The sequence below is a fragment of the Lissotriton helveticus genome, chromosome 8 (genome assembly GCF_964261635.1).
Source record: "Lissotriton helveticus chromosome 8, aLisHel1.1, whole genome shotgun sequence".
Taxonomy (NCBI): Eukaryota; Metazoa; Chordata; class Amphibia; order Caudata; family Salamandridae; genus Lissotriton; species Lissotriton helveticus.
In genome coordinates this window covers 1,325,789,963-1,325,807,167 of record NC_136069.1, presented here as the reverse complement: position 1 = coordinate 1,325,807,167, position 17,205 = coordinate 1,325,789,963, and the positions used below count along the sequence as shown (strand labels likewise).

Below are 17,205 nucleotides of genomic sequence, written 5' to 3'. Positions count from 1 at the left end.
CATGTTTTTTTTTGTTTGGGGCCTAAACACATGCGTTGTTAACTTGCAGCGCTTATGCACATATTTATTTCACTAAAGCACATGCTGTGTGCACCCATATACATAGTGTTACTGCCTGCCCTTCTCTGCTCTCCCTCCCTCCCCGCTTGTCTCACATTATTACATAGCGCAGAAAGAAATCTTTCTATCAGGGCCGTAATGTTATCGCGTTCAGGGGCCTTATATGTTATAACGTGTTGTTGCATTATATTATAAAGGGGGTGGTGATGGACAGAGTATCTGAATTAAGCAGAACACTCCTACCCAGTCAAAAGATCAGGGCTTGATCCATCACCGTTTTTTAGCTCACTGCACCATCCCAGCTCAGAACCTGGCTACATGCAAATTAGTCTGACCCTGGCCCAGTGCATCATGGGAACAGGGCAGACCAAACTACCAAGCCAATTCTTTACTGGAAAGGAAACAAGCTTCCGGGGACCGGTTTCTGGCATTACAGCCGTCTTCGGCCCGGCTTGCTTGAATCCTGATGGTGCAGTGAGCAAGGGACTCACATCTGAGCATACCCTTCCACACTTGTGGTGGCCAAAACCATTCATAAAGGGGGTGGTGATGGACAGAGTATCTGAATTAAGCAGAACACTCCTACCCAGTCAAAAGATCAGGGCTTGATCCATCACCGTTTTTTAGCTCACTGCACCATCTCAGCTCAGAACCTGGCTACATGCAAATTAGTCTGACCCTGGCCCAGTGCATCATGGGAACAGGGCAGACCAAACTACCAAGCCAATTCTTTACTGGAAAGGAAACAAGCTTCCGGGGACCGGTTTCTGGCATTACAGCCGTCTTCGGCCCGGCTTGCTTGAATCCTGATGGTGCAGTGAGCAAGGGACTCACATCTGAGCATACCCTTCCACACTTGTGGTGGCCAAAACGATTCATAAAGGGGGTGGTGATGGACAGAGTATCTGAATTAAGCAGAACACTCCTACCCAGTCAAAAGATCAGGGCTTGATCCATCACCGTTTTTTAGCTCACTGCACCATCCCAGCTTAGAACCTGGCTACATGCAAATTAGTCTGACCCTGGCCCAGTGCATCATGGGAACAGGGCAGACCAAACTACCAAGCCAATTCTTTACTGGAAAGGAAACAAGCTTCCGGGGACTGGTTTCTGGCATTTCAGCCGTCTTCGGCCTGGCTTGCTTGAATCCTGATGGTGCAGTGAGCAAGGGACTCACATCTGAGCATAACCTTCCACACTTGTGGTGGCCAAAACGATTCATAAAGGGGGTGTTGATGGACAGAGTATCTGAATTAAGCAGAACACTCCTACCCAGTCAAAAGATCAGGGCTTGATCCATCACCGTTTTTTAGCTCACTGCACCATCCCAGCTCAGAACCTGGCTACATGCAAATTAGTCTGACCCTGGCCCAGTGCATCATGGGAACAGGGCAGACCAAACTACCAAGCCAATTCTTTACTGGAAAGGAAACAAGCTTCCGGGGACCGGTTTCTGGCATTACAGCCGTCTTCGGAAGCCGGAAGCTTGTTTCCTTTCCAGTAAAGAATTGGCTTGGTAGTTTGGTCTGCCCTGTTCCCATGATGCACAGGGCTAGGGACAGACTAATTTGCATATAGCCAGGTTCTGAACTGGGATGGTGCAGTGAGCTAAAAAACGGAGATGGATCAAGCCCTGATCTTTAGACTGGGTATGAGTGTTCTGTTTAACTCAGATGCTCTGTCCATCACCACCCCCTTTTCTGAATCGTTTTGGCCACCATAGGAGTGGCAGGGTATGCTCAGTCATCAGTCCCTTGCTCACTGCACCATCAGGATTTAAGCAAGCCGGCTGAAGACGGCTGCAATGCCAGAAACCGGTCCCCGGAAGCTTGTTTCCTTTCCAGTAAAGAATTGGCTTGGTAGTCTGGTCTGCCCTGTTCCCATGATGCACTGGGCCAGGGACAGACTAATTTGCATGTAGCCAGGTTCTGAACTGGGATGGTGCAGTGAGCTAAAAAACGGTGATGGATCAAGCCCTGATCTTTTGACTGGGTATGAGTGTTCTGTTTAACTCAGATGCTCTGTCCATCACCACCCCTTTTTCTGAATCGTTTTGGCCACTATAGGAGTGGCAGGGTATGCTCAGACATGAGTCCCTTGCTCACTGCACCATCAGGATTCAAGCAAGCCGGGCCGAAGACGGCTGCAATGTCAGAAACCGGTCCCCGAGAGCTTGTTTCCTTTCCAGTAAAGAATTGGCTTGGTAGTTTGGTCTGCCCTGTTCCCATGATGCACTGGGCCAGGGACAGACTAATTTGCTTGTAGCCAGGTTATGAACTGGGATGGTGCAGTGAGCTAAAAAACGGTGATGGATCACGCCCTGATCTTTTGACTGGGTATGAGTGTTCTGTTTAACTCAGATGCTCTGTCAATCACCACTCCCTTTTCTGAATCGTTTTGGCCACTATAGGAGGGGCAGGGTATGCTCAGACATGAGTCCCTTGCTCACTGCACCATCATGCTCCATGGGATGGAGATAGTATCCTATGCTGATGATACCCAGATCCTTGTCTCTCTCTTCCAGTTAGAGGCCCCGACTGCCTCCAATTTTAGATCTTGTATGGAGGCAGTTGGTCAATGGATGATCTATAATTTATTGAAACTGAATGGAGAGAAGACGCAGGTGATGGTGTTTGGAGGGAAAGATGATGTATGGTCATCCTGTTGGTGGCCAGACTCATTAGGAGTCTGCCCCACCCCTACCTCAGTTGCAAAAAATCTTGGGGTCATGATTGACCCAGCCCTCAATCTGGGTAAACGGGTTAGTAGAACTATCTCTACCTGTTGGGGCATTATACATATCCTGAGGAGGATTAGGCATTACCTATCACTGCAGGCAAGGAAACAGGTTGCAGTTGCCCTCATTGGCTCCCGGCTGGACTACTGCAATGCGCTGTATGCGGGAATGAATAAAAATCTACTGCAGCGCTTGCAGGTAGTCCAGAACGCTGCTGCTAAGTTTGTCCTGGATCTCCCCAAGCGTGCCTCAGCTACATCGGCCAGAAAGCTGCTACATTGGCTTCCCGTTGAGGACCGTATCCATTTTAAGACCCTATGTATGACTTATAGGGCCCTAGCCAAAACCAGTCCAACGGGGATAGGATCCATCCTGTCCCGATGTACTCCATCTAGGGACCTGCGTTCCTCCAGTAGACTTCTTCTGTCTACCCCTCGATTTAGGAGAGCTAAATGGGGTGGTAGGGCCTTTTCCACCTTGGCGCCTAAGTGGTGGAATGCTCTCCCTCTTGAACTAAGATCACTACCCACCCTTTCAGCATTTAGAAGTGCCTTGAAGACGCATTTCTTTAAGCAGGCCTATATGTAATGGAGTCGTGCTGATGTATATGATAAGCTTTGTTAGGCGCCTTGATGCCTTCGGGTTATTGTTTGCGCATTATAAATTTTATTCAATCAATCAATCAATCAATCAGGATTCAAGCAAGCCGGGCCGAAGACGGCTGCAATGCCAGAAACCGGTCCCCGGAAGCTTGTTTCCTTCCCAGTAAAGAATTGGCTTGGTAGTTTGGTCTGCCCTGTTCCCATGATGCACTGGGCCAGGGACAGACTAATTTGCATGTAGCCAGGTTCTGAACTGGGATGGTGCAGTGAGCTAAAAAACGGTGATGGATCAAGCCCTGATCTTTTGACTGGGTATGAGTGTTCTGTTTAACTCAGATGCTCTGTCCATCACCACCCCCTTTTCTGAATCGTTTTGGCCACTATAGGAGTGGCAGGGTATGCTCAGACATGAGTCCCTTGCTCACTGCACCATCAGGATTCAAGCAAGCCGGGCCGAAGACGGCTGCAATGCCAGAAACCGGTCCCCGGAAGCTTGTTTCCTTTCCAGTAAAGAATTGGCTTGGTAGTTTGGTCTGCCCTGTTCCCATGATGCACTGGGCCAGGGACAGACTAATTTGCATGTAGCCAGGTTTTGAACTGGGATGGTGCAGTGAGCTAAAAACGGTGATGGATCAAGCCCTGATCTTTTGACTGGGTATGAGTGTTCTGTTTAACTCAGATGCTCTGTCCATCACCACCCCCTTTTCTGAATCGTTTTGGCCACTATAGGAGTGGCAGGGTATGCTCAGACATGAGCCCCTCGCTCACTGCACCATCAGGATTCAAGCAAGCCGGGCCGAAGACGGCTGCAATGCCAGAAACCGGTCCCGGGAAGCTTGTTTCCTTTCCAGTAAAGAATTGGCTTGGTAGTTTGGTCTGCCCTGTTCCCATGATGCACTGGGCCAGGGACAGACTAATTTGCATGTAGCCAGGTTCTGAACTGGGATGGTGCAGTGAGCTAAAAAACGGTGATGGATCAAGCCCTGATCTTTTGACTGGGTATGAGTGTTCTATTTAACTCAGATGCTCTGTCCATCACCACCCCCTTTTCTGAATCGTTTTGGCCACTATAGGAGTGGCAGGGTATGCTCAGATATGAGTCCCTTGCTCACTGCACCATCAGGATTCAAGCAAGCCGGGCCGAAAACGGCTGCAATGCCAGAAACCGGTCCCCAGAAGCTTGTTTCCTTTCCAGTAAAGAATTGGCTTGGTAGTTTGGTCTGCCCTGTTCCCATGATGCACTGGGCCAGGGACAGACTAATTTGCATGTAGCCAGGTTGTGAACTGGGATGGTGCAGTGAGCTAAAAAACGGTGATGGATCAAGCCCTGATCTTTTGACAGGGTATGAGTGTTCTGTTTCACTCAGATGCTCTGTCCATCACCACCCCCTTTTCTGAATCGTTTTGGCCACTATAGGAGTGGCAGGGTATGCTCAGACATGAGTCCCTTGCTCACTGCACCATCAGGATTCAAGCAAGCCGGGCCGAAGATGGCTGCAATGCCAGAAACCGGTCCCCGGAAGCTTGTTTCCTTTCCAGTAAAGAATTGGCTTGGTAGTGTGGTCTGCCCTGTTCCCATGATGCACTGAGCCAGGGACAGACTAATTTGCATGTAGCCAGGTTCTGAACTGGGATGGTGCAGTGAGCTAAAAAACGGTGATGGATCAAGCCCTGATCTTTTGACTGGGTATGAGTGTTCTGTTTAACTCAGATGCTCTGTCCATCACACCCCCTTTTCTGAATCGTTTGGGCCACTATAGGAGTGGCAGGGTATGCTCAGACATGAGTCCCTTGCTCACTGCACCATCAGGATTCAAGCAAGCCGGGCCGAAGACGGCTGCAATGCCAGAAACCGGTCCCCGGAAGCTTGTTTCCTTTCCAGTAAAGAATTGCCTTGGTAGTTTGGTCTGCCCTGTTCCCATGATGCACTGGGCAAGGGACAGACTAATTTGCATGTAGCCAGGTTCTGAACTGGGATGGTGCAGTGAGCTAAAAAACGGTGATGGATCAAGCCCTGATCTTTTGACTGGGTATGAGTGTTGCATTATATTAAGCTTATGGTAAACACTGCCTACTCCTCCGTAATCCTATTTTGGTTATTAGTTTTCTGTCGATTTTGCGGTGTATTAGGCAAATCTGTTGGGTCGAAGTTAAATTAGGGCTGTAATATTAGTACGTGCAAGGAGCTTAATTTAGGGTGGTGTTTGTCGGGATGCTTAGTATTTTTGTTAAGCTTTTCTCCTGTAAACATTGTAAGCTTTTATTTTTAAGGTGCTTTTCATCAATACAATCCACATAATATCAATCAGTGCCATGTATTAACACGCCACATAATTACACTCTACTTAATACAATACAAATACACTCCACACAACCCTCAAAACCACATAATTACACTCTACTAAATGCAACATACACCCCACATAATACCATTCAATAACACATAATTACATACCACATAATTACACTCAACTCAATACTACATTAATACAATCCACATAATATCACTCAGTGCCACATAATAACAGAACACAAATTTAAAAATACACTCAATACAATATACATACACTACACATAATAACACTCAGTAAAACATAATTACACACCACATAATTACGCTATACTCAATACAACATTAATACACTACACATAATACAACTAAGTACCACTTATAACTCTTTTTATTATAACTTTTCTACATAAAACACATCAGTCACAATACTCTACAACATAGCCAACACTTCTAAATAAACACATAAAGTCCCAAAAGCGAGACCTATTGGCTATGCCAATGCTTGTTATTTTTGTTCGCGTTATCATGTTTTTTTTCCCTGCAGCATTGACTTTCTTGGAGTTGACATAGAGGACAACTAGATGTGTGAATGTGAGTATGACAATAAACAGAGTAAACTGAAGTGAACTGATTAGGTTACTCTGAGGGGAATTATTCTTCCTTCAATTACACGTGTCTCTGGGTCTAGATTTATTGGGTCTGGAGACTGCAGACATAAAATTCCAGAGACATCCAGACCTCTATTCGATGTTGCAGAGGAAGTTGCTATGGGTAGCTGAACACTGCAACAACGTAAGGAAAAATAATGTCTCCCCATAGACAGGATGAAGCCTGTCATGAGCTGACACCCTGTACTTAGCAGGCAGAAAATGCCTGTCGCTATGTCCAAAAATCAGGGAAAACCACATGGTATCTCTGGGTGTGTATTTCTCATTCTGGTGAGAAAACTTTAAATGGGCGGATTTTGGTGTTGGAGTACCGGCCTGATTCAGAAATTCCACTCCTCCGGTATCCCCCAAACTAAATTCCAATGAACTGTAATGGTTGCTATAGTGTGGATACTGTGGACTGAACTGTGACTTGGTTGAGGCTAGGGAAAGGGATGGGTTGCAGCACTAGATACACTCATGAGACATTCTTCACACCCTCCTTTGATGGCCATCATATTAGAAAACAAAACGTGGAAAATGTGCTTTAAATAGAGCCATTTGACCCATTTCTTTAACATTTGGTAACCCTTTGAAAGGTTGCCCTCAAGAAGCTTTCCCCAGTCGCTATGCTCACTCAGTGACACAATACTTTTCCCTAACCACACTATTCTTTTGAAATTGTTGAGCTGCAGTTGAGAATGTTTTATCATTGTGCCATGGCAGATTGGCACATTGCTGTGCTATTGTGTACCATGGAAGATTTAGTCCCCAATAAAGTGGTAAATCATTAATTGCATTCTTAACGTAGCCCTTTTACATGATTGGATAGGCCATTTTCTTGGGAACGTTGTTCCCCAAAAAGAAGCAGCCAAAGAAATAAGGTTGAGTTTAGGACACTCAGAGGCGTATTTATTAAAGGATTTGCATCACCCTTGCACCACACAAAGGGAGGCACGGTGATACAAAACCTAGAATGAGATTTACCAAGCCATGCATGGCCAGTGCAGGTTACTGCCTTGCGTTACTGTGCCCCAAGGAGGCGTTACATGAGTTCCCATGCATCCACCCATCGCTGTTGGTGCATTCACAGATTTACGATTAGTGGTAAACCTGGGAATGCATTACAATTCTAGACCTTCCCAGGTTTTGTGCAGGAAGGTCTCCCTTCCTGCGCAAAAACATCCTTGCACCATGGAGCAAGGGTGCCTGCGTTAGTGCTAGGCAGCACATAGTGCGCCAGTGCAACAAGAGCACAGGAATGCACCATATAATGTTAAATATGGCACATTTCTGTCCTCTCCCTGTCATGCAATGCAGAGCAGTAAGTAACCTTGCAGTGCTGCCTTTCGTGACATTTTGGTAAATCTGCCCCTCATTGTATAGAGAAAATATTGAAGTGTGCATGCTCTTTACTGATAGCGATGATAAATAGGCTCTAGAAGATTAATCAGATTTTCAAGTCTCTACTTATGTGTCCCTTCAAGTGTTATTTGGGATTTTATTTTGCTGCTTTGGAGTACCTTATTAACAGATTTAAACAAGGTCAGTTCCTGCTTTGCCTCAAGAAAAAGAGAGGGGCCCTATTACACCAAAGGAGTAGGGTGCCAAATAGACCAGAGTCACAAAACAGTCCCCTTTGGGTAGCTACAATTCCATCACTTTCATACTTAAAATAGGATCCTTTTATCACCAAAATATAAACAATGTTAATCCCACAAATCCCAGAAATTCAATATGGGTCAGTACATATTTATTTTTCATATATTAAAAAACGTGAAATCACATTTATATCAAAAAACAGAATTGATTCTGTAGTATTTTCCCCCCAAAAAACACAATTAAAAAATCATACACATATCAATACGCTGTCCAAATTAGCTTTAAAAAACTGCAGAATCAGTTCAGTATATATATATATATATATATTTATCCCAAGCGCCGCTTAGAAAACTCGGATGCCAAAAGCTCTTCCTCAGCAATTCACGAAAGCAGACACGAACCCAGAGTAAGTGCAAAGTAGCGTTTTATTCCTCGCTAATCAGCCATAACGCGTTTCACCACAAACGTGGCTTGATCACATGACAACGTTCAAAACTTGAACGGACCATTAAGACAGCTAGCACCCAAAGCACGTGACTGTGATAACAATGAACATAAAAGAAATAAACGTGAAGTACATTTGGAAATTTTACCTTCGAATCAAAAGTAAGTATATACAATATATATATACACCTAAATTCACAAAAGTCCAAGGGTAATAATGGGAAGGTGAGATTCATTTGCTGTAAAATACATATACATTTTTTGCAATTATTTCGGAAAATGACTCAGCACCACAATTTATATGTAATTAATCATTGCTGTTGACCAACATCATTATTAATAATACATTTGTACAAGGGCAACTTAGATTAAAACAAAAGCGCACATCACATTTGTGTGCAATGTTGATAATTGTTGTATTAAGAAAAAAGTGCAAAGTGCTTGTAAACATAAGTTGGTATGTTTAAAAAATACAACGATGTTATTTAAGAAAAGGCTTTTTCTATCATACAAAAAATAATTCCATATAAAAAATAAGAAAACCTCTGGCATTTCATATATATACACAAATATACAAATATGTCGCCCAAGGTAATATTGGGTTGGTCATAACCTGATTTCAAGCATAATGCTTACATGATAATCCGTCTGAGTATACCCATAATTGCAAAGAAAGATCTCCCTTTTCCCCCATTGGTAGAGATTTAATTCAAACACCCCTAAATGATGTTACTGGAAGGATAATATCCAAAAAAAGGAACCGTCACTAAGTGCATAAAGTGAATGTGTGCATAATAATTAAAAAACCTCGGTGTGAGGATTTTGTGAATAAACAGAGAGAAATGAAGCAGCCAAGGGGGCATAGTCCAAAAAACCCGTGTGTGGTTTACAAAACCCATGTTGTTGAACCACTTAAAATGACAATACGACTAAAGGAGTTTCAGGATTTAGTCGATGAAACAATAAGTTGAAATGAAAACGAAAGGACGAAGGACACAGGGGACAGGTTTCATTATACAGGTTAGGACTGGAACAAAAAGGTCAAAATAACCAGAAGTTCAGTTGCATACAGAAAAATGAAATGCAAATGATCACTTATGGGGGTTCTTTTACCGATAAATCTTATGCTTAGAGGCATGTGTGTAAATCTTCAGTATTATTTAGTCCACCCGGGCTCTTACTGTTAAAGTTCAAAATATACCTTGTCTCCAATTTACGCATGCAATGTATATATATGTGTGTGTGTGTGATTTCACGTTTTTTAATATATGAAAAAAAAATAAGTATTGTTCAATTGACTCATATTGAATTTCTGGGATTTGTGGGATTAACATTGTTTATATTTTGGTGATAAAAGGTTCCTATTTTAAGTATAAATGTGATGGAATTGAAGCCACCCAACGGGGACTGGTTTTGTGACTCTGTTCCAGCTTTTCCCGATCTTAGAGGTCTATTTCGATGGAGGGCGGATCGCCAGCACCTGTATGGCGGTGGCGATCTGTGCGCCATTTCCGTCCGCCCACCTAACATTTCCGTCCGCCATATTACATGGCGGTGGGGACCCAGACGGACAGAAAGACCGTCTGCCAGTTTTCCACCGGTAGGCAATCCGCCCAATTGCATACCGGCCAGAAAAGACATGCAATATGGTGGCGGTGACATCCATATTACGATGATGGTGATCTCAGGCATGCAGAGAATGCCTTTGGGGGCCCGTTGCCGGCCCCTAGGGGGTTGGGGGGGTGGGTGGCTGCACATGGGGGGTACCCATGGTACCCCCCAACATTTGCATGCACCAGGTGGCAGGCACCACTCGGTTCCTTGTCAAGTTGTGCACGCAAATGCACAGCATGCCCTATTAACATTGTGGCGGGAGCTGAATACAGCACTGCCCGCCACAATGTTAAATATACAGGATGCGACCACCATGGTGGCGGGACCGCCGCACCACTTGCGGTCGGTCCTGTTTAACGTTACGGTGGCGGGCGGACATCGTAATAGGCCCCTTAGTATTGAGTGGTGGTCCTCCCTGATGATTGCAGCTTGACAAGTTGAGTCTGAGGCACATCACTAGTAACGTGTATTGTGAAGACTGGGATTCTCGAGGCATCAGTGCAATGCCAAGGTCAGAGTTGCGGTCACAGGTGGGATCAACTGCATTATTATAAATGTTGAGGAGTGCATTACATCTACCCGCTCCTGCATTACACTTCATGGATCGCGTGAAAAAACTGGGATTCAGTAGTGCATGATTCGAAAGAAAAGTTAGGAGATGCATGAGTCTAAAGTGTTAAAAGGACATAGGTCTGTGAAGCCTTTGGGATGAAGAGCACTTTTCAATTATTTATCTCCAAAAACGCACTTTCCGTGTGTTTCTTCAGTGATGATTTACTAAGATTCATGGTGGTGTGTTTTCAAATGATAACTTTATCGCGTTGTCTTCTCTTTTCCAGGGCAAATCATACCCTTTCAAGGGGGCGTTTCCACCCGTATGGAACCCTATTGCCTACTTAGATTACAATAACCTATGGAGGACAATGGATCACATGGGAATGGAGGTATGGTTTGTAAAAGAACACTAAAACAATGTTTTAGGAGTAACTAACTTATTCTACTCTTGTGCTAGTACTTTAAGGGAATATAATTACAGTGTAGTTAGTTTTCAGGTTAATCATTTATCTTATTATTACCCACAATGTCATAGGAAGAGATCCATCTGACATTGAAAGACAATTGGAGCTTGACTCCACTCTTTTTACTTGCATTGGGTGAGGGCTTGAATCACATTTTTTGGCCAGTGCTTCCATTCGTCCGGTAATATGACCAGGCTGTTTGCCCATGGGTTTTGCTTTGTTAGTTTGTAGTTCAGTGCCTGCTCCCAGCCACATGGCGGACACAATGTAACATTGGGTTGTAACCGCATTGTGTAATTCTGTAACCAGCCACAATATAACTATAGAGGAGCTGTAAATATATTGCACGTTTCCTGTAACAATTGTATTAATCCAACAGCTTGCTCTGTGCTCCCCTTTAACAGCTGTATGGACAACTTCAAAATTCACCCGCCAGCATTGTTTGCTTATTGCATTTTCATGAGTTCTGCCGTGAGACCCTGGTGACAGCAAAGGGCTCCTCATTCCAGAGTCAGAGTCCAGATAGATAGTTTGATAAAAGACGCATTTTATCATTAGATATTCCAAACGTTTCCCCAAAGTGCGTTTTTTTAAAAGAAGAAACGTCAGAATGTTTTCCAATCCAAAGTCTGATCTTTTTGTGGGCTCCGGGTCCCCGGGGCCTGCTGTAAAATGTTTTTACGCAATCAGTAAGGAAAGCCCTATTTATTAGCGATGAGACAGCTAAGGTAGAAATACCTCTAAATGGAAGCATGTGCAAGAGCTGACGTGTGTTTTCTTTTGAGGGAAGACACTTTTATACATAAAACCATGTGCTCATGCTCCCTGGCATAAAGAAAGCTAATTCAGTAAGGCCCTGCTTGAGGTTTTGGGTCCAGGCCCCACAAAAACCTCTGACTAGTGTGTGGGCATCTGGAAATAAATTGGCCTGTTATTTGGGTATTCGATCACATTATTGTAAGCGGCATAATTAAATAGTGGGGGAGGTGAGGAGGGGGCAAGAGGGATCTTGCCTTCCTGCTTACAAGGGAAATGTAATTTTGTTCTGGCTCGTAATAACACAATGTTCATTCAGCACTGCATACTGAGTTTAAGGAGAGACATTCTGGGCTATATAAGCATATTCTGGGCCAGATGTATAAACATTAGGAATACTGAGTTCCTAACAGGGCCGGACTGGGAACCAAAATCCGGCCCCCCTGGGGAGGTTGGGGGTGTGACCGAGCTCTTTGCCGGGGCCGGTTTTCGGCCGATTTTGTTACAGGGCTTATTTTGCAGCTGTGCTGCATAAACGGCCCTGTAATAAAAAAGGCCCCCAGGGGCCCAAAACCGGCCCCCACCCTTGCGGCGCACCGAGGGATTGCCTGGTGCCCGCAAACGGCCAGTCCGGCCCTGGTTCCTAACTGCCTTTATCACCGGATCGCAATTAGGAAATCAGTATTCCTAATGTATGAAACTCATTGAGTTTCATTTAGGGATTCGTTGTGGGTCGCAAATCAGCATGAATATTAATGAGGTATGTCACAGTTTGCGACCCATTAGGAATCACAGGGATGGTGGCCTGCTGAGGTCAGCATACCACCCACCAAGTCTGTGATTTTTTTTTTTTAAATAAACCAATCTTTTTTTGATTTTTGTTTAATGGAGATCATTTTACTTGAAGGAAAACAGGATGTGTTTGAAAAGAAAATAATGAAGCCTTGAAGTTTCATTTTTAAGAATGGGACCACTGCCTGCTCTTAAAATATATGTTTTCATTATTCACAAAGGGGAAGGGGACCCTTGGGAACCCCTTCCCTTTTACGAATGGGTTACCACCAGTTTTAAATTGGTGGTAAAGTATTACTGTTTTACGTACTGGAATTCACTCACAGAACAGTAATACATACCATACAGATTAAGTATTTGGTAGGGACACTCTTAACACGCCCCTTCCATATACCAAATCGCAAATTCAAAATGCGATTCGGTAGCAAGTTACAGAATCTCATTTTGTACATTTGGAAAAGCATTTTTTCGGTTGTAAATGACCCAATTCATGACTGGAAAAATGTTTAGTTCATCCAGCCCTCTGTTAAAAACATCCTCAGCATTCTTAGAATTTAGAACCTATTTAATAGACAACAGAAGCAACTTCCTGCACCCTTGTTCTGGGGGTGCACTTAGTAGTGTGTTAGTGGCTCAGTGTGTGGCTCAGTGTGTCTAAAACACTGACTCATTTACAGGGCTTCCGTGCCATAGAGACCCACACCACCCTTACAGCTCTGTGTTTGGATTAAAGTGAATCTGAAGAAGAAAGCTTGGAAATTGACAGCGAAAGAGGGACATACATCTATAGTATATGCAGAGATAAGAAAAAGAGAGACACTGTGCCAAAAGGCTTTGATCCTGATTGACTACTTAGGTGAAATTAATACAAGTAAGTAACATTTCTAAATTGAAGTATGAATGAGGAAATCACCAATGAAGTATCGATTAGAGGATGGACAGGGTGGAGTAGAAAGTGGTCAGACCACGGAGGAACTTCAAGCAAGTACTTTTCAGCTCCATATTGCCTGTACATGTGATTCAGAGCATCTGACATTTTTGTAGTGCTTTTATGTACATCGGTAATTCTAAGGGCTCTGAAAGTTAGATTTGCATAACCTAAGAGATACCTCTTCTTTTTAGGCCAGTGGGAGACCTCTGGGATCTAAACTCTACGCTTTAAGTTGAGCACCAACTGAGGGGACAGCTTTACAATCAAAGGCCAGAAACTGCCATGTCTTTGTAGCCTGAGAGGTAGCTCTTTTGTCTATAGGTTTAATGTCACATGAGAAATAGCTCTGCTATCGAAAACCAACACCTGTATTTCCATGTCATATGAGTTTGTATGATTTATAAAACCTGGGAAATGTCTTGGATATCCAATCTCTAATGCCTTGGAGTGATGTGCGACATGATAGAATGTACTGCTGTAAGAAGCTAATATCTGTAAAATGTGTCACCAGAAGGATAACACTGCAGGGAGATATTGTAGTCTCTGATTACTGTCTCTCCTTGTGAAGTGTTCAGGTGTCTAATACTATACCCCCTAGATCTGTGTAACCTGTGAGAGAATTATTCTGTGTGTGGCATGGACCTTTATCATCATAATTGAAGGGAAGGTCATCCCCACCCCAAAAAAGAACAGAAATATTGAATTCTCAAAAATGCGGTTACACTGACATCTGCCTACCCTTTCAAATCCCTCCAAGTCTGTGTGTCCTGAAATGGCTGATTTTGTGCTAGGCTGTCATTGTTTAATGCTGGACCTGGAAGCTGACCCCTTTTACCCTTTTTTCTCTAGCCAAGTACAGATGTTTGCATGGGTTAGGGAGGTATGCCTTCAGCTCATTTGAAGAAACTGCAGTTTCTCTGCCAAAGTGCTGCCTGGCCCTCTGCCTCCTGCTGACATAATCTGAATATTCTGTATATGCTTATCATGCATTGTTCATACCATCTCTCCCGGATTGCAGGCTCCCCCAAAGATTCAATGCTTGCACAAGACCTTATTAACTAAGTCGGGCCATGGGAATCCAGTCTCTTGACCAAAAGAGTAGTCTGTGTGCTTCCAGCATTCAAGGCGGAGGAGTCACACACCAATGTAGGTGAGAAGAGCTTGTGATCCAATGATTGAATGTTGCTAGGTGATATCCTCCTTCCACAATAGGCATAAATCTGAGTCACATCTGAAGAAACCCCTCTGTATCCAACAGAACAAGGAGGAAGACCTGCCTCCCTGGTGGGAGAAGTGATAATGAATCTTCTCAGGATGAGTTACCATGTACCAACAAGTACAGAGCCCAGCTGACTTAGAAAACCTGTGAGGAAGTCTAAGAAATGAGTCATTAGTTGTGAGGCCTGCCCAAGTAATGGGTCTACATTTGTCCTCCACTGAAAACCAAACACCCCATTGTAGCTCTTCACTCACATAGGGTAGCGAAACAGAGGCGTTGGAGGCCTACGCAAGGGAGGTGGTGTGGGCTAGTAATCACCATTCATAGATAATCAATAACAACACTCAATAAATGATTGTCCAGTGCTTTTTCTTTTGGAAAAGGAGAAAGTAATTGGTTACACACCCACTACTCAATACTATGCAGCAATTTACAAATATACTCAAGCTGATGGAAATACTTCTTAATGACATTGCATAAAGATTATTGCCCTTCCCAAAGGGGGTTGGTGAGCTAGTACCACAACTCACGTTCCTAAACATTAACTTGTCTTTAAATGCAAGGTTTGAAAATAACCTGGAGTAAGAGCACTTAATGCTGACACTAAAGCGAGTGGCTGTCAACCTCGTCATCTCAACAAGCATTTCATCATAGGAAAAAATTGAATAGTTGCATATAACCATCACTGAGAGCACTTAATGCTGTCAATAAAGCATATCTACTTTGCTCACTAGTGGCTGTCAATCTCACTATTTAAATAAAGCATTAGCAAGAGGAAATGTCTATGCATGACTGGGAGATCTGTGTACTCATCATAACTTTTAGCATGAGTAAGGCATTTTAATCCTAGGCCCTAAAGGGTATCACATTTATAAACACAACGCCATGCAGTTATAGACCTTCACCCCTAAAGGGTGTTGCACAATATGCACTCCTAGTATGAATATGCACTTTAGACATAGCCCCTAAAGGACAACACTTATATAATTGTGAAATGTGCAATTGTCACCTTTCTCCCCTAGGGGGTGTTTGCACAACCTGAAAACTCATATTCAACACCTTTAGGCCATAGGATTGCAGAGATACTCTTTTCCCCTAGAGGGCTCAGCACTCCCAGCTGTAGAACAAAACCTTCAGCCCGAAAGTACTTGGAAGCCCTTGAGGGGTTATTTTTTCAGAGTAGGGTGGGGACCGTGGTAATTCTTTTGAGGGGCGACTGTGCTGCTCCTGCAGCTCCCTCCACACTTTTGCATCCTTTTGTTGGTGACCCTGCCGTCGCGTGGCCACTACAATGTAACAAACAATGCCAAACAGTCCAGAACAGACAAGCCTGACAGGGCGTTAAGGTGTTCTCCTCACGAGGGCAGTGCATATTTAATTAGTGGCTTTCCCGCTGTGCCGGGGAGAGCTGCGGCTTCTTTTCTCTGTTTTTCATAGTTTTTGGGGTTGGGGCCTCGCACCACACTTTCATTACTCGGGGTGCCCGGTCTCACCCGGACACCATGCATACAGCCTTCCACAATGAGGGGGGGGGGGGGGGGGAGGAGGTCTGCTTGGAGAGCCCACACCTGTTTGCTCGCCAACGACCAGCACTCTGGCATGGTGTCGTGGGTGCCAGCAGCAGCATTCTGGCCTGCCCACTCCAGGTGCATGTCTGATGGCTGGCCTTCCCACTCCCCCCAGATACGATCGTGGGGAACGGGAAGGGCCGAACACACCAGGGGAGTGCGGCAACGCTCTGCCTTCCTCCTTTAGGCAATTGAGGTCCAGGGATGGGGTCCTGGGCCCCTGCTGCCTTCGCGTGGAACGTTATGGCACTCAATCACAGCTTCTTGGGATCAGGGATGGGGTCAATTAGGTGTAGAGTCATTAATCCAGATGACAGCCAGGGATTTCTTCCTCCCAATTGTCCATGGCATCCACCTCCAGTCCCTGTGTCCAGCAGAAAAGCACAACCAAGAGAAAACTCTCCCCCCTGTGCAGGACATTTTAAGTGGGTGCAATAGGTTCCAGCAGGGATGCACCTTTGGCTTATCCTGATGTGCCACATCACCTCTATGACCCTGTCCCAACCTCCAGACGCAGCCTTCTGGGATACTTCAAGATGGCATCACCCAGGAGTCACTTGCCACATGTGTTTTGGAGGTCTCAGCTCCACCCCTCACTGACATCACTGCCAGGGCCTGCACCAACAAAACTTCAAAGGAGCCTCTCCTCCTGGTTCGCTCCAGGATCTGGGCTCCTTCCCTTTGTTTAGCGAGCTTGGCTGGCCCTCGGCAGCTGGAGAAGAAAGTAATTAACTCAGCCCAGCAGGGTGACAAAAAGGCTTGGGCTCTGATCCTGAGTTGAGCCAAAGATATGCAATATTCCTTGGATGACCCATAAGCTGTGCAGAAATGTCTTTGGACTTTATAGAATTGTTCTTTTTACACAGGTTACGCTGTACTTTGATATGACCCTGGTTTCTTTAAACCAAGGGGAAGCAGAGC

At 44.6% G+C, this 17,205-nt stretch overlaps 1 protein-coding gene across 1 annotated transcript in view; it reads left to right on the top strand.

Annotated features, from left to right (window-relative positions):
* The window catches only part of LOC144773342 (amine oxidase [flavin-containing]-like), a 313,689-nt gene that overhangs the window by 201,222 nt on the left and 95,262 nt on the right, over positions 1–17,205 (top strand). The window contains exon 4 of the mRNA XM_078658307.1: positions 10,839–10,943. Within this exon, the coding sequence (XP_078514433.1) occupies positions 10,839–10,943 (105 nt within the window). The remainder of the gene's footprint in view (positions 1–10,838; positions 10,944–17,205) is intronic.